This window comes from Apostichopus japonicus, chromosome 8, assembly GCF_037975245.1.
Source record: "Apostichopus japonicus isolate 1M-3 chromosome 8, ASM3797524v1, whole genome shotgun sequence".
Classification (NCBI taxonomy): Eukaryota; Metazoa; Echinodermata; class Holothuroidea; order Aspidochirotida; family Stichopodidae; genus Apostichopus; species Apostichopus japonicus.
The window spans coordinates 20258108-20285924 of NC_092568.1; the positions used below are offsets into that span (position 1 = coordinate 20258108).

General features: G+C 35.7%; 1 protein-coding gene across 4 annotated transcripts; it reads right to left on the reverse strand.

Annotated features, from left to right (window-relative positions):
* Positions 1-83: 83 nt before the first annotated feature.
* On the reverse strand, positions 84-27766 carry LOC139970968 (dehydrogenase/reductase SDR family member 7-like). 4 transcript variants are annotated; one of them, XM_071977065.1, is made up of 9 exons: positions 27619-27766; positions 16252-16482; positions 14221-14303; positions 12731-12904; positions 11394-11633; positions 9219-9338; positions 8046-8227; positions 6878-6932; positions 84-5796 (listed from the first exon to the last, which is right to left on the reverse strand). In XM_071977065.1, the coding sequence occupies exons 2-9, from the start codon at positions 16430-16432 to the stop codon at positions 5782-5784; spliced, it is 1050 nt and encodes a 349-aa protein (XP_071833166.1). In that variant the 5' UTR covers positions 16433-16482; positions 27619-27766; the 3' UTR covers positions 84-5781. The 4 variants fall into 4 exon arrangements, with proteins under 4 accessions (XP_071833166.1, XP_071833169.1, XP_071833167.1 ...); XM_071977068.1 differs by lacking the exon at positions 27619-27766 and adding an exon at positions 27504-27612; XM_071977066.1 differs by lacking the exon at positions 27619-27766 and adding an exon at positions 19377-19701.
* Positions 27767-27817: the final 51 nt, after the last annotated feature.

The window sequence follows — 27817 nt, forward strand, 5'->3', positions numbered from 1 at the left end:
ATGACAAAGTATATAGTTACAGAGAGGTTCATAAAAATGATTTCTTCTAAGATAGAGAGTATTTTCGAAGACTAATTTTGTTCTTCTCTTCTTTTTTGTAGCAAATATATACTGAATTTACTTTGTACCAAATATAGAAAACGAGGTTTTCACACTATTTCAGAACAAGCTGAGTCAATTCTAGATAAGGCTCCTTGCTACAGGAAATGTTAAAAAGCTTACAAAAGTATTCATAAATTTTTTTCCAAATTTATCAAGTTGATGTATGAAAGTAACAGAAGTTCAACCTAGAAGAGAACATGTTATACTACTCTGTGTTATTTTTTTCTTTTAGGTTAAACCTCGACTTCATATATCACAAAGAATGAAAAGCTAACAATATGAGAGATACATGGGAGGAGAAATGGTTCTACGGAAACATTTAATAATAGAGTCATTGTTCTATGGAAACATTTAATAATAGAGTCATCGTTCATTAATTTTCACTGATTGGAGCTATGTAAACATACTTATGAATATGAATGACATAAAAATGGAATATATTACAGATAAATGTAATTGATGGCACCTTCTAGTTATTGAAAGAAAACAAATCAGTAGTTTACTTTTTCCTCCTGCCACCCCCCCCCCCTCACTTTTTTTTTGGACAAAAATAGACCTAAATGTCACAGACAAAACTGAAGATCAGAATACTTACTAAAGCACTCTTAACCACCAAAGAAACTTGACACATTTAACCATATATCATACTAATTTGAAATATTTCAATGTACCACCAACTCACACTCCTTTGATACTGTCCACATGAAAAGAAAAGCAAAATAGTAGATTAAGTGAATGGAATCGGGAGGGGAGGAACAGGCAGGGGGAATAACAATTATCTTTGGCATTGGGCACAATATATGATACAAGTCCTAAAAGCAATGCCTATTTGTTTCAATGGATTTCGGAAGAGGGCATGGGAGGGGGGACCTCTATTGACCCCTGGTTTTACATAATACGTTAACCAAATTAATAGAATAATGCAAGATACATGTTTCAATCAATTTATCTCTCAACAATTTTTACTATAATGAACCACAATCACAGCCATTATTCTTTGAAGATCCCAAATAATCAATGTGGGAGGATTAAATATATATAACATTTTGGCATCTTCAAATTTAAAACAAATCTATTAAAATAAGACGATATTGAAAAAAGTCAAATCACTTGAGCTTCATATTTAAAACCCATATACAAAATACAACTGTCAAAAATATGTGAAGAGAATTGACATATCTTAAACATGGTTTCCATACTTCTTTAAATGATTGGTTCAGGTGTTTGACATGTCTATTTTGTATGAAAGAGCAAAAAAAAACAAAAAGAACAGTGAAGAAACTACCATGATAGCATGCTCTGTTAAGGAGATATGACACTTTGAAGATATCAACATTTCTTGAAAATGACTGGTGTAGAAAGACTAACTGTGAGGGTGTGATGTCACATCCTCATTTCCTTAACATGTGTGAATATATTTCTTTAAAAATTATTTACATTTTTTAATACATTTGAAAATAGTATAATCAAAAATTCTTCAGATGTTTAATCTCAAATACTTCCTTTGACAAATATGAGATCTCCTGACATATCTTTTGGTAAAAAGTCATGAAATCTCACAAAATATTTAGGAATAAAAAACAAAGACTTTTCAGGAATGTGAGGATGTGACATCATAGCTAGTCAGATTTCAGCAGTTTCTACACAATGTGATAAAACTTTACACTTGAATATCTCCATAACCGAAAAAGATATTTGAACAGTTTTTTCACCATTGTGTTTCTTTTATTGTCTTCTTTTCTGTGAGGGTATTGTCTTCTTTTCTGTGAGGGTATGACACCTGAACCAATCCTTTAAATGGTGCAAATATACATAGAGGAAACATTATCATTTGAAAAAATATAATGAAAGATTAAGAAAGATAGATAGGAAGCAACTCATCAAAGTCCAAAATGTATTTTTGAAAATTATTTGATGACAGAACATTAAATCTTGCAAATAATTTATCATATTTGAGCTACAGTAGAAAATTAAAATTAAAAGAAAGCTTCATATCCCTCACATGTGCAAGCTACTGATGAAAAAAAAATTAGAAAAAGACAAAAAAAAAAGGGAATTTGGAAAATAAACTGCATAAGATGCAAAGTTACCCTGACAATAATATGAGCTTTTGGAATGAATAATACTATTTTGTATTTATTATAATTATTATTATTATTTTTTACTATACTTTTTCTCTATGATTCGTTGTTTCAGTGTTTAAGCATACTGCAAATATTCACATTAATTCTAATTTCAAGAATAATTGTTATTTTTATCACAATATGCAATCTGACTTCCCTGTGCATCTAAAATCCACATTTAACCTTTGGTTTCCATCCATGCTATCAATAACATTCCTACCAAATACCTCAACTGAAGAAACCACCCTTTATTAGTTGAATACATTTCATACTGCGGTAAATTTCCAGAAGAGTCAAAGCAGAATTACTTTACATCATATTTGTACTAAGACAAAATTTAGAATAAAATTTTAAAAAATATTGAGGTTTAACGATGAATCATAGCAGACGGAATTTCAATTGTGCTACAACCTAACAAGGAATGATGATGCAAAAAAAAAAACAAACAATTTGCAGATTCCATAATTAACAAACATAAAACTTTAACCAACAATCAATATTGAATGCCTATAAAAAAAAACAGGTCTACACATTTCATAGGTTACTGATCGACTTTGCAAAGACTCAAATCGACAAAATTAGCAGAAACACAAACAATTAGAGAAGTTATGATACATGTGTCACCATAAAGGAATTTGGAAGAAAACCTTGAAAAGTTACCAATAGATGCCATTTATTGGACACAATATCACAGGTGGATATTGCCACTACATAATATTGCATGATACAGCAATTCCAACCGGCCCACCCATTAAGTGATCATTTGCAGGCGCGTAGCCAGGAATTTGCCAAGGGAGGGGCGAAACTGTAGATTCGGCATTGCAAACCATCTAACCACCATGGTTGGCGCGAAGCGTACAAGAAAATTTTGGCTAAAACTGCCTCCCAGATCGCTGGAAATGGCACTTCCCAGGCCTTGTAAGTTGCATCTTAGCATTTTCTCTTTTGAAAATACTAGCACTATCATAAAAAATATGCTCAAGGGGGGGGGGGCGGCTGCCCCCTTTACCCCCCTTGGCTACGCGCCTGATCATTTGGCTGTGTTCTACAAGTTTCATTTCTATGGCAGTAATATTTTTCAAGGGACCCGGGTAACCTGATCGTACAAGTCTTCCACTTGTATCATGGCTGATTCAGACAATGATTCGGAGATGTTTCCACCTTGCATATAATGTGTTGTTTGCTGTTATGTTAGAGACCAATAAATGGGACAGATTTATAGCCCAATATCCAAAATCCAATATTCAAAATGACAAAATATATGCTGTACTCTTCTACCTGGCTATATCCATTCATTATAGGTAGACAAGTTTTCACTCAAAATAGTTTTATAAATTAAGTTTACATGTGATGATACTTATGAAATAAAATGTGCTTGTGAAAAATGTACCACAAAATTGATACATTCCTGTAAAATTTCTCTTTGAAAGATTTGACATGTAAAAGGCCCAACGTGCTGTGTACATTAAAGGTACATTAAAAAAAGTCCATAATTCTCAGTATGATATTCACATATTGAAACAAAATTATTCTTTTCTAAATTCCCCACTCCCCACCCACTTTTGTCTATACAAAACATAAACCAGGTTTATGTATAAAATGTAAAATATCAGGTCGGTAGTATATTAGCAAACTGTGGATAGAAATGTTTGAAAATCACTCTTTGTATTAACAAATCCATCATATCAACAAATAAAAAAAAATAACAATCTATACATCAACAGGCTTTATTCCCCCTTTTGTGTTTAAGTATATAAACGATAAGTTTATCCTTACAACGACAAATTTACAAAATGGAATTTTTCACGTTTACTGTTTACTGTGGCTATGACACTTTGTAGAAGAGGTATTTATGTGTAGGAAAAGGCTGTATATCATAAAAAAACAGTATACTCAAGGAATGAATATCTTCTTGTTGTTGTTGTTGTGGCTTTAATTAATCAAGGCACAATCATGTCTTTCTCATTTTGTCTTTTAAATTTTAATCTCCACTAAATGACAACTTTTTTGAATATTATTTGTCTAACAACATTTTCTGATCACATTTGGGACAGATCAATTCAGTTTTAACAATTTCAGAAAGCCTCTTGAGGTTTTCTTAACTATTCAGATCATGTTATAAAACAAATTACTGTCCTTGTTTGTATCGTTAATGCTAAAACTTTAAAAGATGAATTTCAAGGCACAAAAATTAATCTTGATATGTTGTAGACTGGAAAAAGACCACTCCTTTCAGCACATGCTAATATTTCTATAAACCATTTCGAGAAACAATGATCCTTTAAGCAGCTGACATGCATCAGTCAAAGTGACTGGACTATGTAGTCTGATATACAAACCAATAGTCAAAGTGACTGGACTATGTAGTCTAATATACAGACCATCAGTCAAAGTGACTGGACTATGTAGTCTAATATACAGACCATCAGTCAAAGTGACTGGACTATGTAGTCTAATATACAGACCATCAGTCAAAGTGACTGGACTATGTAGTCTAATATACAGACCAATAGTTCAGTTCCTTAGATGCAACACAAGATTCTTTCATGGTGTCGAACGATGCGCGTATAATACGTTATAAATTTGTCAATGACGATCGATGTTGAAGTATCATCCAAGGATGCTCTGTTGCTTATATGAAGATAAAAATATATAAAACAAGTATTTTAGTCTGATTTACTAGAATTAATCAAACAAAATGGATTCACATTAACACCTGCACTGCATGCGGAGCTGACATCATCACAATTTCAGCCTTGAAATTAAAGGAGCGTTCTAGAGATTTAGCATATTTTAAAAAGTGAATGTCTTGAAAACTGGAATAGCTAGAGAAACATTGCTAGCGGTCAAATGTTTCACTTTTCACTGAAATATGAAGAACTAAAATTCTGCCAAAAGTCATACATTAATTCATAATAGTTTAATTCCTGATATCTATAACTTGTAAAAGTTTCACCTATCATGACCTACACAGTCCCCTTTTTTTTTCGCAGTAGATAAGCAGGTTTTTCTTCAATTAGAAGTAATAGGCCCATTCATATATACTACATACAGTTTACCTATCTATATTTAGCCTGATATGATAACATTATTAGTACAAAACTAAATAATTTCACACTTTTTTGGCAATGTAATCCAATATGTTACTTGCGATGTTAGTGTCAGAATCTATCAATTTCTTCTCACTTTCAGTGAAGTCACTATATAAGTGATACTGCCTGAAGATTACTCTCTCTGTTAAAGTTCCCATTTTGAAGAGATCGGTATAAGGTGAAAAACGTACCTTATATACATATATTTTTTTAAATGGAAAAAATATGATGAAAGCCCAGATCATGATTGAAACACTAGAGTTGAGAAGACCACGTCGTTGAGTTTATTCTAATTAAATACTACTTTTTTCCCGTCACTGAAACCACATAGCAGAGATGTATACCGGAAAGAGACCATCACAAACGTACTGGCAGACTCGGTTTTCAATAAATGTCCACTCGTCAGGGTGGATTAAAGCCTTCCGTCCGACGGTGAGAGTTACAAAGAATATCACAGCTGAAACTCATTGCTTCATTGCCTGTGATGGGAAGACAAACAAAATAACGCGAATATACGTAAATGTACGATGGAACATTGACCGGGAAATTTGAGGCAATCGACAAGAGCAAAGAAAGGTATTGGTACGGTAGAAGTGAGATTTGAACTAGTGACAGGCTCAGAGGTTATAAGTCAAGCACTCTAACAGCTGAGCTATTCAGCCCTTTAGTTAATGGCAATCCCTATATAGCCACTTCTTGACTGGGGATGCCAGTGTCATGTCGTGCTATAGTTTATACGATACAACCCAGAAAGCAGCAGGCAGGGAGGGGACCTATTTGCATATCTAAGCACCCTCCAATTTACCAAAGTTTCTTGACAGGTAGGGTACACCCCTCCCCTACATGGGATAACATCTAAACTCCCCCCCCCCCTTGCCCCAAAGTTCCAAAAAGGGTGGTTCGGCCCCCTGTCCACTGCTACACAGTTTCATCACCACTCTGCTCAGAGATTTTGATTTGTTAGGAAGATGGAAAGAGAGGTATAGGCTAGAGTACATGATAACAGTTACATCTGCCAAGTTGTTTTTTGATCAAACAGCTGTAGACGACCTCCACTCAAATGGCCAGTACATCGTCAGGTCTCTGTAACATTACGACTATTGACAATCGTAGCAGCGCGCTGAATTAATTTTAATTAATTTACAAAGCTTGTATGCTAACACTTGGAAGGATGTCAAAGAACACGTTTGAATTTTCATAACAAGCTAGCAATATACCTTCATGCGTAGTTAATGATGTTGAAAATTTGTAAACCGCAGACATATCCACCAATAAGGGTGCTCAAGGCGCATCACAAAATTACCCCGGTCAACGATAACATTTCAAACATAGAGACAACCCCTCTACATGGCAGCAGCTAAACAGTGCCCAACTGACCATTTATTATCACAGGTCCCCATATATACACCTGGATTAAGTGAGAGGCAATGGAGATAAAGTGCCTTGCTCAATCCTGCAATCCTTAGATCACAAGTCCACTGCCTTAACCTCTTGACCGCAGCGCTCTCAGTTAAACAGTTTCTTGAAAGACTGTCGACAGAAATGGAGAGGTGTACTTACGTCTTGAGCTTTTCTGTATGCTTCGACTCTAAGATAACCTAGTCTTGCAGATAACCTGCAAAATGAATATAAATATTCCACTCAGTACGTCCCAAATTTGTACACCTCATATGGTGAATATCTAGCATGTGATATAGGAAAACGCTGGAATTCCCTGAATAGCCAGCTAAACCTCTTTACACAACATTTTATGTTGACACAATAGCCTTTCTTGGACACCCAAATATTTCTATCACTTTGAGTGAGATGATGTTAATGATGGAATTGAAACATATCTAAACCATTAAACTTTAACCTATATAACTTGAAGTGCATGCAAATATCAATTCCAGCAATATACAGTACACAGGTCTGGTTTATTCATTACAAGCTAAAGCTAAAGGCTACAACAAGTGTGTGATATGTTGATGGTACAGTAACATATGCCTTACCCACCCCCCCCATACCCCCATCACCCCCATCCCCCCATCTTCCCCGGACTCACAACCTATAATCACTTTTAACAGATGGCCCTCAGATCAAGGATGGTCCACTCCTCATATAAAGTAAGCAACATAAGTGCGGAGGATACAGGTGAATGACACATTGATGTTAAGTCAATCTATAAACTATCCCCCATCCCCAAGCCCCCACCCCCCCCAACCCGTCAAACAACTCTAGAGGCAGGATGTTTGCCTACAGTACCTACTTTTGTAAACTTATAACAAAGTCTAAACCTGTTACAATGTGTTTCAACAGCTGAGAAGAAAATGGTCTGTTTGAATAAAAATAAATAAAAACTGGAAAGAACACCAAAATTATACTTTAAATGCTGAAGGTGTTAGTGTCTTGTGGACAAATGTTGAGAATCCAGACAAATTCATGAATAAGTGTTACTCTCTCATTTACCTTCTCTCGATATACAAATCTTCAGAGACATATTTAGTTCAACCAATTTCTCTTTATTTTTCTTTATATTGAACAAAACTAGGTGGGTTTGGTAAAATTCTAGACTAAACCAAAAACAGACAGTTGCGTTAAATGTGTTATACAATATAGGCCGATGCCTGCAGAAATGAAATACCATGAAAAAACTGCCCAACCAACTTCATATTCTGAGAATAAAACTGATATAAATATTTAAATTAATATCATGTAAAAAAATTGAAGACAAGTTGCATTTTCTTACATTCTGAAGGTTGTTGGTGCATACTGAGAAATGTAAAACTGGATCAACATTGGAGATTTGGCTATCCAAACTTCAGACAATTGGTTGGCTATTGCAACAAAAGTGAGGTCCACACACCTCTCTGGTGTCTGTAACACTTTCCAGGTGCGTTCCCCCAAGCCATCATAATTTTTGCATGGATCCTGTTGAAAAAAAAATGGGGTCAGAATATGATTACAATAAAGCTTTTACAAACATGGCTAGCAATCGGGTTTTATGTTTTGTGTAAAAAACTTACTAGCCTGGTTAAATACATCTTACCTTGTCTCTTTTACAGGACTGACTTAATTAATCAATTTATATGCAAAAATTGTGAATATTCCTTTTTTTGTTTCATATATTCCTTTTTGCAGAGTGAATATACAATAGTAAGGTTTCTCTTGTGTGTGCGTGCGTGCGTGTGGGTGCATGCATGTATGTTTTGTAAATACCTGTTATTGCACACTGAAGACCTTTCTATTGTCTTACCTTCGTTATACGTTTAAAATCGAGTCTATGAATCCGGCCTATCCTGCACTATATACCAAAAAAGAAAACCCATGGCGTTTTGAATGAGAATGAGTGACTTTGAGGCACAGTTTTGCCACTTTTCATTCATTGTCACAGGTAGTCATAGGTTTTTCATGGGAAAAATTTTGTGGAAATCCCAAAACACAGATTTGACACAAGAATCTGTGACAAGCTATGGCAAGAAATCCATTGTGTGAAAGTTTGTGAACTGACCCTTGGAAAAACACACCGGATGTTTTTAAAAAAAATATTAATATCTTTTCTCTAAGTTGGAATGTCACAGGTTTGCCACAGGTTAGAAACACACACTTTCACACTTAGTTACAGGGTGTCAGAGTTAAGAGGTATTCACAGGGAATATGCTAAAGACAATCACATGAGATTCTTTTAAGCTGACATTGACTCAGACTTTGAATCGTATATAGTCTTTGAAAGAAATACAGTGTTACCTCTTACAGATTTGATTTTGAATAAATGTGGTTCGTAATCATGAAACAACAAGGCTTTGTCGCTAACAGTTTTTGTTTTTTGGTTAATCTCTGTGAAAATGGAGTGATTCTCCACATATAACACAGTGTTAAATATCAAGATATAATAATAAATAGATAAAAAAAAACACCCAACCTGATGAAAGTCCTTTTGCACCGCATTTTCAATAATTCTGGTGGCTACTGGACCAGGGCACACGTTTGTGATTGCAATGTTGTGGTAATATACCTCTGTTCTGAGGGTGTCAAAGTAGCCCTGAGAAGAGAAAGACAACCAAACCATATAATGTGCACAATGTAAAGAATCCATTCACAAGTTACCAATATGACAATCAGGTGCAGATCCATGGCTGAGAGGATGTACAACCCCTCCCCCCCCCACACCCCTGCCCTTTTTTCAAAAAAACTTTTTTTAAAACTAGTTATAGCACAATCTTACGTGTTGACCTACTTAAAGCCCTAATTTATAGCCTAAATATGCCTCAGAATGAACCACTTCATGTCTAAAATGTTCATTTTTGTTTTTGGGGGGTGGGGTGGGGGTGGTGTGAGGGTGGGGGTGGTGTGGGAGTGGGGGTGGGGGAAGACCCACACACCACTGTGGTTGAAGTCGGCTTCAACTAACCCAGAGTCACAACCCCTCCTTTCTAAAATCCTGTATCTGCCCCTGACTATCTTACAAGTTGGGCCAAAGTGAGTATCGTACACTGTCCAGCATTTACCTATCACGGCATAAAACAACAATGCATGAATCTTCAACTACAAAAATATGAAACTTAAAAATGAATTCCAAAGAGTCATCAGTGCTGGCAGCAATTACATACCATTAATTACATGATCCATTAAAAATATTGGTTTGGCAAATTATTATTAATTCCTCATTTTGTCAGCCGCAATTGTATCACACATCTGGTTCAAAATTGCATTAAAATTAATGTGGCTAGAATGAAAACAAATAAATAGAGTGAAGTTAAGAGAAACATCTGTGTATGACATATAGTCACATTTGCCACATGAACAGTAATGTCATTTTGTGGCTTTGTTCATTGTGCAAGTGATGAGCTATGCTTTCTCATCAGTACACACACTAAAAAATTGGAATCCAATCCTGTTGCACTTGAGGAACACTGTGCACCAAATTTACGATCAAAAGGGTTGGACATACAATTTGACCGACAGCAAAAGAATATTACTACTGTATAGTGTCTAGTCTTCCCTGCATAATGAGGTGTAAGCACCCATTTATATCCCCTCATGTTTTCTTTGAGGCGTAAATGCTGAGGTGTCTTGGTACTTTAATAGCACATATATCCAGTTCTTTTTGTCTTTTATGGAAGCTAATACCATTAGTTATTGGTTTTAGAATATCACACTGCTTTGCAATGTACCGGATCATTAAATACATGTACATACTGGTATAATTATCTTTTTGTTTTTTTAATTCCAATTTACTCGAATCGCATTTCTCTGCCGTGATGTGACCTCAGTTCATGAATACAGACTTGTCTACTTTCCCATGAATTGCCTCGCATGACTGACTTTTGACGGTCCCATGTCCTGCATGATCTGGTTTTAGTGGTCATTAAGCATCGAATAATAACAGCTTCCATTTTCTTTCATTGCATCTCAGGTAGTGTCACTATTTTTAGGGGAAGACCCGTTAAGAAATCACATCCTTCATTTGTTTTCATTGCTAATAGACAGAAAGTACATTCTTTATTGCTGCACATCAAGTTTCTCTTTGCATGGTGCTCAATAATATTAGCACTGAAATACTATGCAGACAGTGCCCTTAACATGTTACAGTTACAGAGTTGTTGACAATTGACAGTTCATAATCATGGACGTTAAATATGAATGTAAGAGACTGACTTAGTTCAGCTTGCGGCTTTGATAAGCCAAAGAGGCTTCTTCGCGAGTTCCTGCTCTAAAATATATACAAATACATATAGTCTGTGCATGTACATCACGCCGAGCCGAGCAGTTTCTGTATCAGCTGACATATCACATGACACACAATAACGATTTTGATTAGCTCTTTACATACATACAACATGTAGGCATTCAGACAAATGCTCTGAACATGAAGGTACACAGACAGAGCCCCTAACATGATGGCATACCAACAGTGTGCCCTTAATATACTGGGGCTTGCAGACCACACCCTCTAATAGGGTATGTAGATGGTACCCACTTTATCAAGTCGCAAACTACAGGTAGTGGACTGTCGCATAAAACCCGACTCCGCGAAATATGGAGCTGCAGGTATAATCAGAGGTAACTGCTAAGGTTGGTTTAATAGATCACTTACATTCATCCCAAATTTGGAGGCACTATACGAGGTTGAACAAGGGGCGCAGAGTTTACCGGCCACGCTGCTGATGTTAACGATGTGGCCCTGCTTGTTCTCGATCATGTGAGGTAGGATACATTTAGTGATTGAGATGGAGCCCAGCAGATTAAGGTGAAGAATGAACTGGTCCGTAGAGAGTTCAGCTTCTATGGCTTCCGACCTCTGAGACCTTCCACTGTTATTCACTAAGATATCGATCTGCAACGAAAGACACGATCAAGCCATGTAAACGCTGCAGTTTGACTTGGGCTTATGTCGACCCAGTGTCACTAATAACAAAGCTGTGTAATGAATCTTTGCAAGGATAATCAAGTCATGTAAACGCTGCAGTTTGAATTGGGCTTATGTTGACCCAGTGTCACTAATAACAAAGCAGTGTAATCAATCTTAGCACAGCATTAGATGCCAATTGTCAAGCTATGCGATGTACGTTTATTACAATCATGTCGCAGCTCCTCATTAGCCGGGTATTAACCACATAGTCAGTTGTGTCCCACACATTTAATGTACAACTGCAAATATTTGTACTTTTTTTTTTTTTTTTTTCATTAATCCAGATGGCACGATTCTGGTAGAATGATATAAAACATTATGTTTTATGGCACCTTTGGCTGCCCTTTGAAAGAACTCAAATTTAGTTCCATTGAGAATGATTCCATTAACATAATGACGTTTTCTTTTCATATTTATCAGTTGTGCAATACTTTCTGCAATTTTGACCATGTTTTAAAAAGTTTCATAGTAAAATATTGTCTGTCTTGTCAGTAAACACTGTCAAGCTTTACCACTTGCAAAAATTACAAAAGTCAACTCTCTGAGAGTATGATTGAAATAATATTTCCTCAAAACAAAAAAGCATCCTTAACTTTGAAAAAAAAAAACTTCTACTGTTTCCAAATATGCAATATCCAATATGTTTTGAAAATAAACTTAAAATTTGATAGGTTGTAACAATTCTGGTACATTTTCACTTCACATATGTCGCATGATTATAAGATTACCCTTTTATGTCACTAACCTGGTAAAAAAAACTTATGTCATACTTTATCCATGCAACTCTCATATGCTTTCTAAGTGTTCTTAGGTTAGCTATAAAAGTAAAAAGAAAAATTGCAATTAGAATGACTAAACCAACCCAGCACTGCTAAGACGTGATTTGCAATTTACCACTTCACGAACATTAGTTAAAACAGCTCTGGATGGGCTAAACATTCAACTTTTGACAAAATCTTCTCAACTTTCAGTTTTACCGAAAAAGTCATTTAGGAGGCATAATAATCAAAACACTTCTTTACTTTCTTGAAATGTGCTAAAGCTTTGTCGACGCAGCCTTGATGGGAATCAAAATCAGTCCCGTCCATCGGCATCGTGAAGATATCCTCCGATCGGAGATGGCTTTCTTTCAGACATCTGGTTTTTACTCTCTCCAATTCGCTCTCCCGTCGGGCGGTCAGAATCAGCTTGGCGCCCTGTCGAGGAGAAAGCAAACATGGGTTTATAAATATGTCAAAGGAACAATTTTTCATTGAAAGAATTGTCAAGAGTACTGTCATTTCTCTGCAAATAACCCAAGAAAACACTCTTTAGCAACTTAAGCATAAATTTGCTTATCTGATTTGTGATCTGAAAAGCCTTGTTTATCCTTCACGAAATTTGGGAGGTTTTTGCTCATCAGATAAAGCAACTGTTTGATGGTGCCTTCTTGAGTATGTATACAAAGGTTCTTGTGAAGTGTATCTATGGATGGACAAGGAAACATGTAATTGTGTGGTAATTTTTTTTATTAAAGTTAAATAGGGCCATAGTGGTAGAGAAAACGTTACAAATTAGAAAACAGAATGAAAAATTAAAAGAGTAGATATCTAAAATAGTAATAAATTATATCACTGGAAAGTTGGTTTCAGTATAATGATGAAGAGCATTCATTAGTGGTAAAACCTAGAAAACCTCAAATCAACCTACAGTATAGCAACTGGTAGGACTCAAAACAACAAAGAACATCATATGTGTCCAAGAGTCGAGAATGTACATTCCATCTTCTTTTGCATGAAAATTGTGTTTTTTATGAAGTTTGATATTGACATGGTGTTTCTATTACACCTGAGGGGAGAGACAAAACCTTATCACCCTATTCCTTATCTGGCTGAAAGCTTTTCCAGTGAATCTAAAGAGCTTACAAATAGGTACATCCACAAAAACATAACTACACTGGTTTAGTTGTAACTCTACAGACTGGAATAGTAGGCTTCATATAAAGTGATATAAGTTCTAAATATACAGTACAAGCTCATGTGCCCATAGAGACCACAGACATTTCACATATTTTATTATTAGTTATTGGAACTTGCAGTATAACATGGAAACTGTAGGAAATGTTACAGATTTGCTTTACTGATTATAAATCACATTAATGAGCTCAGGAATATTTTGGCGCATAATATCCTCACCAGTTTTTGTTATGCATTGTTCCATAGTGAACAAGATATATATGCATAATGTGTAGGAGTGTTTGTAGTATGTATATTGTATGACATGGCCTGGGAAGGATAAAGACACACAATACATGATTTGTTCCCACAGATTAACTCATTGTTTGAAAAACATTTTGCAATGGAAAAAGAAACCTTCACTCAGTGTGTAATTTGATTCATAGTCATTTTGGCAATTAGGAAACTGATCATATTTAATTTCAACTTTCACTTCATTGAAATAAATTGTTGAACACGGAAGCTAGGTCTAATAAGTCTGTAATTCTAGCCCGTTGGAAACTAAAGACGTCGCAAACCTTCTTGGCCAGCACCACGGCTAACCCTTCTCCAAGGCCACCAGAGCCTCCCGTTATCCAGACCACTTTATCTTTCAGATGGTCTGCAAATGAATTGATGATGAAATGATATAAACCTTTGAAATCAGTTCTAACATGTATCCTATCAGGTTAGGTTATTATGTTGTATATAAAACACCTTATACTTTATTCACTTTTAAGAATACAAACCAATTCTGTAGTGAGTACTCTAAGTCTACCAGTTCAAGTCTGCAGTGTGAGTACTTTCAGTCCACCAATTCAAGTCTGCAGTGAATACTCTCAGTCTAACAATTCCAGTCTGCAGTGAATGCTCTCAGTCTACCAATTCAAGTCTGTAGTGAGTACTCCCAGTTTACCAATTCAAGTCTGCAGTGAATACTCTCAGTCTACCAAGTCCAGTCTGCAGTGAATGCTCCCAGTTTACCAATTCCAGTCTGCAGTGTGAGTACTCTCAGTCCACCAATTCAAGTCTGCAGTGAATACTCTCAGTCCACCAATTCCAGTCTGCAGTGAATGCTCTCAGTCTACCAGTTCAAGTCTGCAATGTGAGTACTCTCAGTCTACCAATTCAAGTCTGTAGTGAGTACTCTCAGTTTACTAATTCAAGTCTGCAGTGTGAGTACTCTCAGTCCACCAATTCAAGTCTGTAGTGAATACTCTCAGTCTACCATTTCAAGTCTGCAGTGAATACTCTCAGTCCACCAATTCCAGTCTGCAGTGAATGCTCTCAGTCTACCAGTTCAAGTCTGCAATGTGAGTACTCTCAGTCTACCAATTCAAGTCTGTAGTGAGTACTCTCAGTTTACTAATTCAAGTCTGCAGTGTGAGTACTCTCAGTCCACCAATTCAAGTCTGTAGTGAATACTCTCAGTCTACCATTTCAAGTCTGTAGTGAGTACTCTCAGTTTACCAATTCAAGTCTGTAGTGAGTACTCTCAGTTTACTAATTCAAGTCTGCAGTGTGAGTACTCTCAGTCCACCAATTCAAGTCTGCAGTGAATACTCTCAGTCTACCATTTCAAGTCTGTAGTGAGTACTCTCAGTCCACCAATTCAAGTCTGTAGTGAGTACTCTCAGTCCACCAATTCAAGTCTGCAGTGAATGCTCTCAGTCTACCATTTCAAGTCTGTAGTGAGTACTCTCAGTTTACCAATTCAAGTCTGTAGTGACTATACGAGCTTCCATTCTTTTAATTCAAGTCTGCAGTACTGAAGTACTCTGTCTAGTAACACAAGTCTTTAGTGGGTACTTCCAGACTAGCACTTCAAGTAATAGTGTTTTATCTCATTTCCTTGCACAACAGACGATTGCCCGCCAATGTAATTTTCCTTTTCCTTTTGTTTCTTTGGTTATTGTAAGTTAGATCTAATTTCAGTCTCTAAGAAAAATTAGAGTACCACCCGGGAGCAATGCACATTTGACCCCATACCTTTCATCGTCAAATGTACTAACATTGTTCTACATGGGCCCCATATTAACTATTAATGCTTATGTATTAGAATTTTACTACATATTATGCATCTTCACACCCAAACTGACGCAACCAGTTGGTAATTTTAAGTCCAATTACTCAATGCAAATAACAAACTCACACCCCAAATGTTTATACAAATTAATCTAGACTGAAAAGATGTTAGTAACTGCTATCAAAGCGAGATGTTACTGTAGGCCTAGACTAAACTGTAGATCCATAAATTTGTTTTTGAAAAGAACATCCGTCGTTGTTACAGTAAATACCACAATTACGATATTACTGGATAATTTACAAATATTTCATAGTGCTTTGCTGCTGTATGAAACAGATACAGTCGAGACTTGAGAATAAAAAAATTTAAAGGAAGAAGAAAGAAAGAAAGAAAGAAAAGAACACCATAAAAGCCAAATTTAGTTGTATTTTGGCAAAAAATGGATCATTGTCTACAGAGACCTTCAAGACATAATAAAAATATATTTACAAGAGATTTTCAAATGGAAATTATGAGCCTATTAGGTTTATTTTTATAACGGTACCTCCTTTGCTGCCGAACCTCTCGTAGTACATAAGCATGACATCCCCATCGGACAAAAAGATCAGGAAGGCATAACAGATCAGTACCAGCAGGTAAATTAAGGAGATCAGATGCAGAAAGGGGAATAAAACGAGACAAACTAAACCCAGCACCCCTAGGGCAGGAATTTTGTACATCTCCATCCTCTTGCGTGATTGAGAGGCTGAACGTTCTAGATGTCACCTCAAGGACCCTTGTAACAAAAGAAGAAGAAAAAGAAAAGGATGGTATTGAGATATAAAGAGTGTCTGAGTTTTTTGTTAAAATGAATCACAGGACAAACCTTTTTGGAAGTTATTGATATTGGTAATTTACTGACATACAAACATCATCATTACCTGCACTGACATGTACAAACATCATCACAACCAGTGTTATTTTCAAAATTATACCTTACAAAAGTGTAATTATTCGAAACAGCATCAAATGATAAATCGTCGATTCGCATTGTGATTGTACTGTGGAACAAAATTACGTGAAAATTCTGAAAGAAATTTCTGTTGCCTTTGAAAGAATATTTTAATGATGAGAGAAATACTTACTTAATTATAACAACAAACTAATTGTGTTATGAAAACTAGGAACCTGACATACCCTAGGTTTGAGATCGGGGGAGGGGACAGTCTCTGAGTTCTATGTATGTTTGGTGGTGACATTGCGGTATCACAACACCCATGTGAAAATCACAGCTTAACAAACATTATTGCAGCAAGGGGAAAAGAGTGGGGGGGGGGGAGAATTATAGAAAACCTTCCAGTGCTTATTTCTCAAACTAAGATGAAATCAAACAGTATTAGAAAACCTTCTGCAATTTTTTTTTTCAAAATTGGTGTGTTAAATCAATGATTCCACTCAAGCCTAAAAAATTAAATCATATTATCGAATTAAACTTGTTTTCAGTATTGGATATGAAAATTTGGTAATATCAAATTCTAGAACTGCACAGTTTTCTACACAGACAAGCAACAAAAACCGATTCCACAGAACTACAGTTGAAACTGCTATAAAATGAGACAACAAAATTCCTAAGTAAGGGTCACTGGATAAAATCTCTCTGACAATAAATATCTAAATTGTTCTTCCACAAAAGTACGTTTTGATCCAGTGAATTTGAACAATTCCCAGATACTAAGCCTGCTTAAAACTACCTCTGTGACGATTCAATTTATCAAGTAGCCTACGGCCCCATATACTGAATAATCTTTACAGTACAGTAAAGTAGTTTATATACCATCTAAGTATAACATGTATTTTGAGATGAATTTGTCACAATCTTATCTATCACTCCAGCCTCAAAATTCAGGCTGTCTACTGGCTTGATGCTAGTGAATATATGCCAAATGCCAGACAAACAAGTTATGTTTTTGCCAGGAGACATTATATATGAACATAAACACATGATAAATTGCCTAGTAATTGTTTACCACCCCCCACACTCCCCCCCACCCTAAAATGACATGATTTAAATGCCAAAGGGAACTTGATTGTATAGTTAGCAGATTGCTTTTCAGCAATCTTTTGTTAGCAAGTGGTTAGTATGGTGACATACATGATTCTAGGCCTGTAATATTAACTGTAGTTCTCCGTTAATGCAAGCAAAATGGTCAAGCATCTGTCGAAACAATTAGCAAATTGATACTCAGATATTAATATCCATCAATAACATTTTATCCATAACATTTTATAGATTTGCAGAATGATGAAACAATTAACCAACATTAACACTCAATGTGTGGGACACAAAATCCTGATATTGGATTAAATGGTGTAGTCTGTATCACATTTTGTAGAAGCCAGATGATAAGTGTTTTATTATGGTCACACTGGCTATCTCTTACAGTTGCTATGTACAGTAGATGGTAACAGTTTACTAGTTATGTAATATACTCAATTATGTAAGCGTGTACATTTATTTGGTTGGTAATTGTCAGTGCAACAAAAAGCAACAAAGAGTCAAAATCTTTAATCTATTTGAATTTATTGTTGAATTGATACAAATTTTTTTATAAGATATATATATTGCCATATAAAGTATGGATAGCATAAACGGTGAATAATCCTTGATGTCCGCCATGCAGGGATTACAATTAAGGCCAACACCAGCATGAAAGGTGAGCCCTTTGTCAACAGTATGATATTTATCATATAGTTCAAACTTGAATTTTACCCAAATAAAAGAATTCTGTAGAATTCTACACATTTTTCAACTATACACACCTGTATATATCTGTGCTTATACTTTGTCTGTGAATCTGTGCGTATTCCAAGAGCTAGTTTAATTTCCACAGCTATCGCTAGGATATCTGATTCTGTGAACTTAAGGGATAGAAATGAACGAAAAGATACAGGTACTGGTACCAGGGAGTTGTTCCATAACAACTCCCTGCTGGTACTACTTACAAAAACTTTAGATACAAGTGTTTGTCAGAATCCTCTTATTACTTAACCAGAGAAGTCCAATTACATAGCCAAAACAGTTTCAAGGTAGTCAGTATTGGCCCCAAATTAGCTAGAAGTTTTCAAAAAGTACTTTCCTGGAGGTCTTTACCCTCCAATTTGTTCTCAGACACTTTTAATGGACACACACAATGACTGAATGTCCAAGCAGGGAGTTGTCCATAATCTCTGGTCCAAGTGAGGATGATTTAATGGAAGGTTGTAACAAAAACAGTTAAAGAATTTTTGACCAAAGGTGACCATGTATTTAATTTTATCTAGCATATTTGGGCCAATACAGCATACCTTTGAGAAAATTCACCAAAGATAAGAGCCCGAAAAGGACACAAAAACAAAATAACAACTGGATAATTTACTCTTTAAGGACCTCATATATTCCCCTTACATTCTAAGCCAGTAACTCACTCATGCAAGATCTTTCACTACATGGAGAGGGTTTCAAAATGAATTTCTAGAAATCGCTACGACTCGCCTACCTGAGAAATGAGCTCACTTGTTGCACAGGACTCTCACATCAAAACAGCTTACTGCTACAGTTGTATAATTGTGTATGAAGAATCCCCAGCACACTTACCACTGCAAATGTTTGCAGTACTCTATGAATAGTCTAACACAAAAAGCAAAACGTACCTCCCAATAAACTCGCAAATCCAAGCCTTTGACAAAAGTAAACTCTTCAAGGTTAGAGGGTTGGCCGATGTGAATAGAACTAAATGAATACACCTCAGCTCAGGCTCGAAGGAGCGTACACACTATGGCTTTGTAGGATAATCACGAACAAACACAACTTTCAATGCCATGTGGTTGCCTGTGAAGCAAGACATAAACTCCAGCCAGAACAGTACCAGACCATTTCCGCCATGTAGCAACAATTCAATTTCGCATACTGTAATTATGTGCACGAATAAAGTTTCAGATTTTCCTTAAAACACACAAGTGCACCGTAGGCAGTGTTGTTTCCTAGTAAATGGAAAACGTCACATATAATACTGAGAATTCAGGCACAATTGTCATTGAAAGCAGGATGTAGAACAATATCATTGTATTCTTTCACTGTTAACCAACCATAGGAAGTAATCCAATCCTATCATTTGGAATTCACTGTCATTTTCCAGGTCAATGTGTATGTGGCAGTTAGACTGATAGTATACACGTTACATATAAAATAACAATTAAGGTTTAAATTGTGCGTTCTCAGGTTTATATTATATATAACACATATGGTAATACTTGGATGTACCTGCAACCTGTGGAGCCTATTGCATTGAAATCCAAGCTTCCTTTCATTTTATAGGTCCTACTGTATGCATAGTGTCCCATACATAGGCTGTAATGTAGGTCATCCTAGTACTCATCTCAATGTACAGTACGTCGTGAAACTTAAAACCTCCAATAAATATATGTACAGTATATTCATGACATTTTGTCAGATGAAATTAATTTTAACGTCAATGAAATTTCGTGGGACAGAAATTGCCCTCTAATCTCGATTATGCATGGAATTATATAGCAATATGGTACAGATTGTAAACCATAATCCATAGTCTTGTAATGGTCACTAATGTTCCACGAGACAGTCTACTGGTGTGGACCTCCTCAAACTCCCCGAACATGCAAACCTTGTTTAATACGACTGTCACGTAGATGAGATCATAGAATATCAGTGATGTCAGCTATCAATATATAGAGCAACATGCATGGTTGCACTTGACTTCCTCAGAAAGTGCAGGATTTTATCTCTCTCTCTCTCTTTTGTTGTTGATCAAATGAAGGTTCGTTCGTAATGATAAACAATAATAAACAAAATTACATTTATTATTGCTGTTTTGACATTTGTCTGTGTTAGATAACTACCTCAAACTTGGATCATTTAAACTGCAAGGTTTAAGCCAGTGATTTTGAACCCGATTTATAACGTAAAAATCTTCATCTGGGCATTGGATATAGATACTGCAGTATACAATTACATACGCTTTGCGAGCTCTAGCCTACCAAAGTATTCAAACCTTTTTTTACAGTTTAAAGAACAAGCCGAACAACTTACAGGGCTTTCATTTTGCACTATGTATAATAATGATCATAATTTCATCCAGTTTTGCATGTTAATTAACTACTATGAATATTCATGAATTCATGCGCATTTATATGATATTCATGACAGGTCCGCTTCTCTCTGACAACTTAAGCTTAAAACAACAGTATCCATGAGTATATAATACACAAAGTATTAATTTGCTTTACAAAGTTCAATTTTGGGGGGGGGGGGTTTCCATAATAAGCATCTAGTTCAGTTCCATGATGGTTTTTGATTTATAATTATCTTAACGGCACTTTACGGCACTGAATGTGTACACATGTATCTGTACATTGAGATTTTTGCAATTCCATGGTTTCATCGAATGGTTTGACCATGCAAAATATTACTATCAGATACTGTACGCAGGAGAAATGACTCCCAGAATATACAGCTACTATATATGTTTAAATGTGAATGCAGCTGCAGCAAGCATAGACAGTTCCTGGACCTTCAATATACCAGATAATGAGCTATTCATAGCTTTGATGACGACATCTTAACAGAAAGCAGCTGCTTAATACTGAGGTCCCGATCATTCAGTCACTTAACTGATCATGCAGGCTTACAGAAGTTATAATTTCCTGTCTGGAAGTAGGTCTTAAAGTTACACTTTAAATGTGGTCGGTTGCCATATTTGCTTGGTAATTCTGACCGAGTCGTTTTGGTTTAACCACGCGATTGTGGACCCTCGTTTCCAATCGAAGCAATAAACTTACAGTTTGTGTAGGTCTTGAGCTCTGTTACTAGTACCATTACTGGAAAACTGCAATATGATTTCCGTGTGCATATAATTCTGTTACTGTACAACTAGTGAATTATGCATACACACAGTACTTATTCATACAATATCTGTATTTCACAGATTATTGCATGCGTTGCGCTGTGTCGTTCATATTATTGATTTGCTGGTAGTGCAGTTTCTATATATTTATTAATACATGATTGATTTCCTTCCTATTTTACTTCAAAGTGCCTTGTCATTTCTACACTTGAGGTCTACATAGTTTATATACTATTAAACGTGGCAATGATAAACTATATGACACACTTAAAAATTCAACGTATCTTTGTTAGTCATGGATATTCCTAGCAAGGTACCGTAATATTCATATTAATTAAATTAATGGTCATTATTCAGTTCACCCCTGGCTATTAAAAAGCATCATGATACCTATAGCATCTAAAAATTCAACATTTCTTTGTTAGTCATGGATATCCCTAGCAAGGTACAGTAATATTCATATTAATTAAATTAATGGTCGTTATTCAGTCCACCCCTGGCTATAGTAAAGCATAATGATACCTATAGCATCTGGGAGAATAATGTGTTGGGGCCTTGATCAACTAAATTAAGGCAGATTTGTCATCCGGGAGAAATTTGATCGATTTGGTTTTCCCTATTGAAATGGTCTTTTAAATGGTTAAAAAAAAAGGCCAAAAAGGGCATAAATTATAGATATATAGATATAATCCCAATGTGGCATGTGGTTATAAGCCATTGTGCTTAACCCACTTGAACATGTGGGTACAATTTGTAGCTCATTATAGAGTCACTGCCTTCCTGTATTTTGTAATGATAGAGTGTTTACGAGCGGTTTTCATGTATATTGAGCATTTAAAAGGCAATCTTCCCTCCTATCAAGCCACGAAATTGCTTCACATGTACAGCACTTGTTGTAATCCTTTATTGAAGACAAGGTGGTTTTACTATAGCAAGTTCTACAGCAACACAATAAGTACTTGGTTGCCATGTGTCCCAGTAGCAATCTGACTATTTTGTATAGCACTGTACACTGGATATTCAGATCTAGGATAAATTATCCTGTGATATAATGCCCTAAAAAGAATTAACCACAAAATTAAAAAGATGACTGATGCAAGCACCATCAGTATCTCCATCTTAAAAGTAGATTTTAATGAGGTGCACTTCAGGCAAGGCATAAACAAATTTTTCAATAAGAAGCAGCTTTTTGTATTAATATTAAAGCAGCAAATACTGTAAGGATTTCATTCAGAACTTGAATCGCTGTATGGACCATTCACACCAACTGGGGCTGATGTCCAACAGAAATGTTATTGGTTAATCCGTCTCTCAAAATCACAGAGTTTTCAAACACTTAACAAGGACCAGTTAAGGCAATAAGACATTACAATATGAAAATAAAATTGATAATGTTAGTTGGGCCTCCCATCCAAAAGTCATTATTAAAACTTTAGGAGTTTATTATTTCCACAATTAAGGAAGAACAGCTGAGGTCAAATGATAGCATTAGGCCTGAATTCTTTTTGATCATGCTGTTTTGAATATAATTGAAAATAATTATTTGCATATAATACAACACAAATAATGAGAAAATATATATACAACAACTCGGCAATTTTTTTTTTAACATTTGAATATTTTACAAAAGTGGAGGAAACATGACTGAAGAAGCAATTCTTACAAAAGGGGCAAGCCATGTGAGCAAAAGAGAAACAACAAATAAAAGACACATGTACAGAATCTCTCATCCCAACCCCAGCACACCACCCTATTCCCCCCCCCCTCACCAAAAACAAGCCCTCCCCACCACAAAAAAAATGAATGGTATCTAGTATTTTACACAATTATGTAGTTTACGTCTACTTTTGAATTTGAGAAAGAGTGCAGAATGATGGCAATTTCAGTGACAATCAAATGCTATTGCTTTAAAAAGTTGTATATTAAAAATGACCATAAATCAGAGATTTCACTTTAAACGTCAAACACTGAAGCAGGCTGCAGCCAATTGTTACTGGTTGCAGTTGATTGCTTTGCTCCGGGATAAATACAGTTAACTGATATATTAAACTCCAGCTGCACGATGTTCGATTCGGGTCTGTTATTAATAAATCTTCCTTACTCGTATCATTGGTATTAACGTTATAAGTAAGTGATTATGACTGATCTTGCAGGCATCGTCATAAGCCCAGAACTGTATGATAACGAGGAACATGTATAGTGTACAGCGCTACAACGTTAATGCCACATAATCACAAAACTGTGGAGGGGGGGGTGGGGAAGGGGTGCTAGGTTCATTCAAGTCCACTGCATGTATATATCTACACCTTGTTTTCAAAACTTGATGTAACATATGAAAAGTTTTCTCCTGGTGATCCCAAAGTTACTTCCGACATTTGAGTCCTGCTGTGTTTAAAAATTAGAAAATTAAATGTTTCATTGTGCTCAGGAAGAAAGCCTTTTTGGAGGGTGCAAGGTAGTTAAGTTATAAATGAAGCTGGAAAATGACCATTTTGATAATAACCTTTTCTAGCATATTTGGCGCTAAGTACTGATGAAATTAACAGTGTTTTGAATACAGTGTAAGTCAGCAATTTTTTTGTGTACAGTGTATTTTGATATCCGTTTGAATCACTTCAGTCTACACAGATCATACTATAAAACCAAACAGAGATGCCTGAATGACCTTTTACTTTGAAATGTGTAATAAAACTCATTCATATCTTAATACAGTAGTTAGTGTACATACATACATACTACTATACATACATTGTAATACATGCAGCACCTACTGCACAAAGAGATATGTTCAACACCATGCAAAGATATAGGAAGTACAGCAATGCTTAACAATATAAACTGTTTTCCTAATAAAAAGGGATCATTGTTATAAAGGAAGGTGTTACATTCCCTCTGCTGATAGGCATTAATAGTTTCATTTCTTTTCACCATGCACAAACCAACTGACACAGAACAAAGGTATGATATGGGCTACAGTATTTTACTTCGGCTACACTTTTTATAACTATTTTTTTTGGTTATTTCTTGACACATATTACCATGAAGACCTTGTAATCTGTCCATTACATATTTGTCTTCACATATATGACTTTGGTGTTGTAGATAACATATATATTATGCAGTCATATGTACCGCATACAGTACCACGTACTACACTGTTAATAGTATATAATTGAAATTGTAGTGAGTTGGAAAATCAAGAATAGTGAAAAAACTTCCAGCCTCCACCGGAATTCAAACAAGGGCCTCCCGCTTTATATGCGGACACCCTAACCATATATATCAGCTACTTTTAGAACAATTTATATTACTTTAGGACTGCGATGTGATGGGAGACAAGCAACATGATAATGGCCGGGTTTTCTCCTAAACCGCTTATTGTTTGGTTGATGTGAGAGAGCTAGATAGTTAACTCAGCTGGAAAACCCAATTTTAATATCCTTTCAACTCTCAATTAGGAGTCATTCAGAAGCCATATATTAGAACAAGCTGGAATTTCCATTATTCATGCTCTTATTACTGCACACATGACTAGTTCTGTTGCACTTAAAACTCATTCAGAAAAGTGCATAGCCTGGGACTACAAGAACTAAACTTGTTTTTCTTTTGGAATTTTAATGATCAGTATGACCCCCTGCAGCTTGTACACACACATAACGATAGAGGTCATGTCAATGCATGTTAAGGATCACTTTAAGTTTCGGGGAAAATGGATATTTGCTGTCTGAAGGTGTTCTGAGTAAATTGATTGGTTGGTGAAGTTTGAATAACGTCCATACTTTACTTTGTTCAATTGATGTCTTTACATAGCACTTACAACAGGTCAAAAAGTGAATCAATTCATACAGTTTACAAAGTACATGCTGATCATAGACACTGAAAAACTGTGTTTTAATCCTGTTAGATGTTTTACATTGTTGCTATGTGAATTAATGATCGACATCCACTTACACTTCTCAGGGAGAAGGAAGGGTGGAGGGGTGGAGGGGGGAGGGGGGGTGGTAGAGGAGAGAAGATGATGGGAATGGCATAAGAGAGGAGTGTGGACACTAGGCATATAATATCATCAATGTGTTATGGTTTGATTGTTATAATTGAAAGTGCAGTCTCTCTCGTCAATAATAACCTTGTTTTGTACAGTTGCCCTATTCCAATTATATTGTTCTAACTTTTAAAAGTACTGGGATTTTGGAAAGTGTCTCTTATTATTTAATATCTTATCTCACGTTTTGCATATATAAACTTTCCTCTAACCTAGTTGATTTTCTGTTTCACTTCATGTGACCTGCAGTTGTAAGTTCACACATTTCAATTTTTAATTTCTATTGATTATCCTTTTTGGAACCTTAATGTATAAATGAGAAATGATGTGAGAGTGTCATTAATCGCAAACAAACAATATCTAATACAAAATGTTGCAATTCCTGTGAAGCAGTTTGAAGAGCTGTTTACATGTAACACATATTGGGATCATCTCTAGAGGCAAACATAGAAAGAGCTGATACATCCCTTCAAAAACAGTCAGAAATTCATTTACTCATAAAATGTAATCGTGATTGTAATTTACGATTACATGCCCAAGTAATCTTAATCATAATCGATTACTTATTAAGACTTTAAATGTAATCCTAGTCGTTAAATTTGAAGTTATCGTAATGGATTAAAATTTCACGTGTAATCGCCCCTAGTCTGCTTGTAATATTACATTCACAAAGGAATATTGTAATTCATGGGTGAACTATTATTTACTGTTGCCTATAACCTTCCGTCCACTTGCCACACAGGTTCAAAGAAGATTTTAAGAAGATGTCATTAAGTATAAGGTTGAAGCGAGAAGAAAGTCACATTTAATTGTTTTACTTCTAAATACCTGTCTGTGAACAATGGAGGTAAACAACTTTAAAAGAAGGTGTGACCACACCGCAAATAATGTTTACTGCTTAGTAAATATCAATCTTTACCTATGAATACTAATGTACCGTTTTTTCTTCACCTTTTCAGAATGAGAACTTTGTTACCGGCCTGTTTTGGATCTTACATTTTACTTAGAAATACACTTACAATCCTGGGATATGGAGTTTTTTTTTCTAGAATCAGTCACCATTTAGGACAGCTGATCAAACAAGATACCATGTATAATAGAAGTATGTATTAAGTACATTTTACTTTGTTCATCCAACAACTATAAGCTGGATAGCTCAATGCTGCAACTTATAAATGGAACTCCTAATGTTACATTTCTAAAACACAATCTACCACACTATGAAAGCAATTCTTTATCTTAAGTTGGCTGGTTGCCATTTATATGTGTCCTTTAGAATAGCTAAGATCCTAACGGTGCTTACAAAATTCTAACTTAAACAAAACATATAAGAATATATAGCTTAAGAATTTTAGTACTTAAGGCTGACAATTAACACTAGTAATGGGTCAGTAAGCATTTAAGCTTAGTCTTAAAGTTAAACTTTCGACGGACATTTTGTCTATAGTAACTCAAAAAGTACAAAGAAAACTATGTCGTAGCTAGTACTACTACAGTGGTTAGAACTTATTACTAGTAGACCTGCCACAGTTAGCCTATGTTTGGCTAAACCTAACTGAAGTGTAGGCTAGGCGCTAGTAAAGCATTAGTATTACTGTCCGTCTAACTTACAGCTTAAGTTGAAATTTTCGTATTCCCACAGAAAGTACCATAGGCCTAAATAGTAATGCAGTTTCGGCTAGCAACTTCTCTTTAGAGGATAAAATGCCTATGCCTAATTGTCAGGTCTTGAGAACTGCTTAGCGTTGATGCTGGTCCCTAGTTTACACCACTGGACGTAATCATTTGCATGGTCAGAGTGACAGACCTGTAATCATTTACGGTCCAAAACAACTTATTTAACATAGCCTAGCCTACCTGAACTGTTTTAATCTCCGTGAGTAAGACCACCAACTTAGAGTACGCAAGAAGGTGTTTTACCTCCATGGAGTACGAAAGTAGAGTGATATTTTTCTTTCGTGGTAATTATTACCTGTTATTTTGAACGGTTCACACAAGCTTGTTCTCCGCTTTCAGTGATCGTAGTCAACATTGATATCGCCGGGAATGCCTGCCCTGAGGCTTTGACGAGTTGCTGCGACTGGTATTAATATACATGTATAAGGCGGCAGTAGTGTTGTTTACGTTCTGCTGGCGAAAAAAATCCCCAGGTAGCTAAAAAAGGGCCCTGG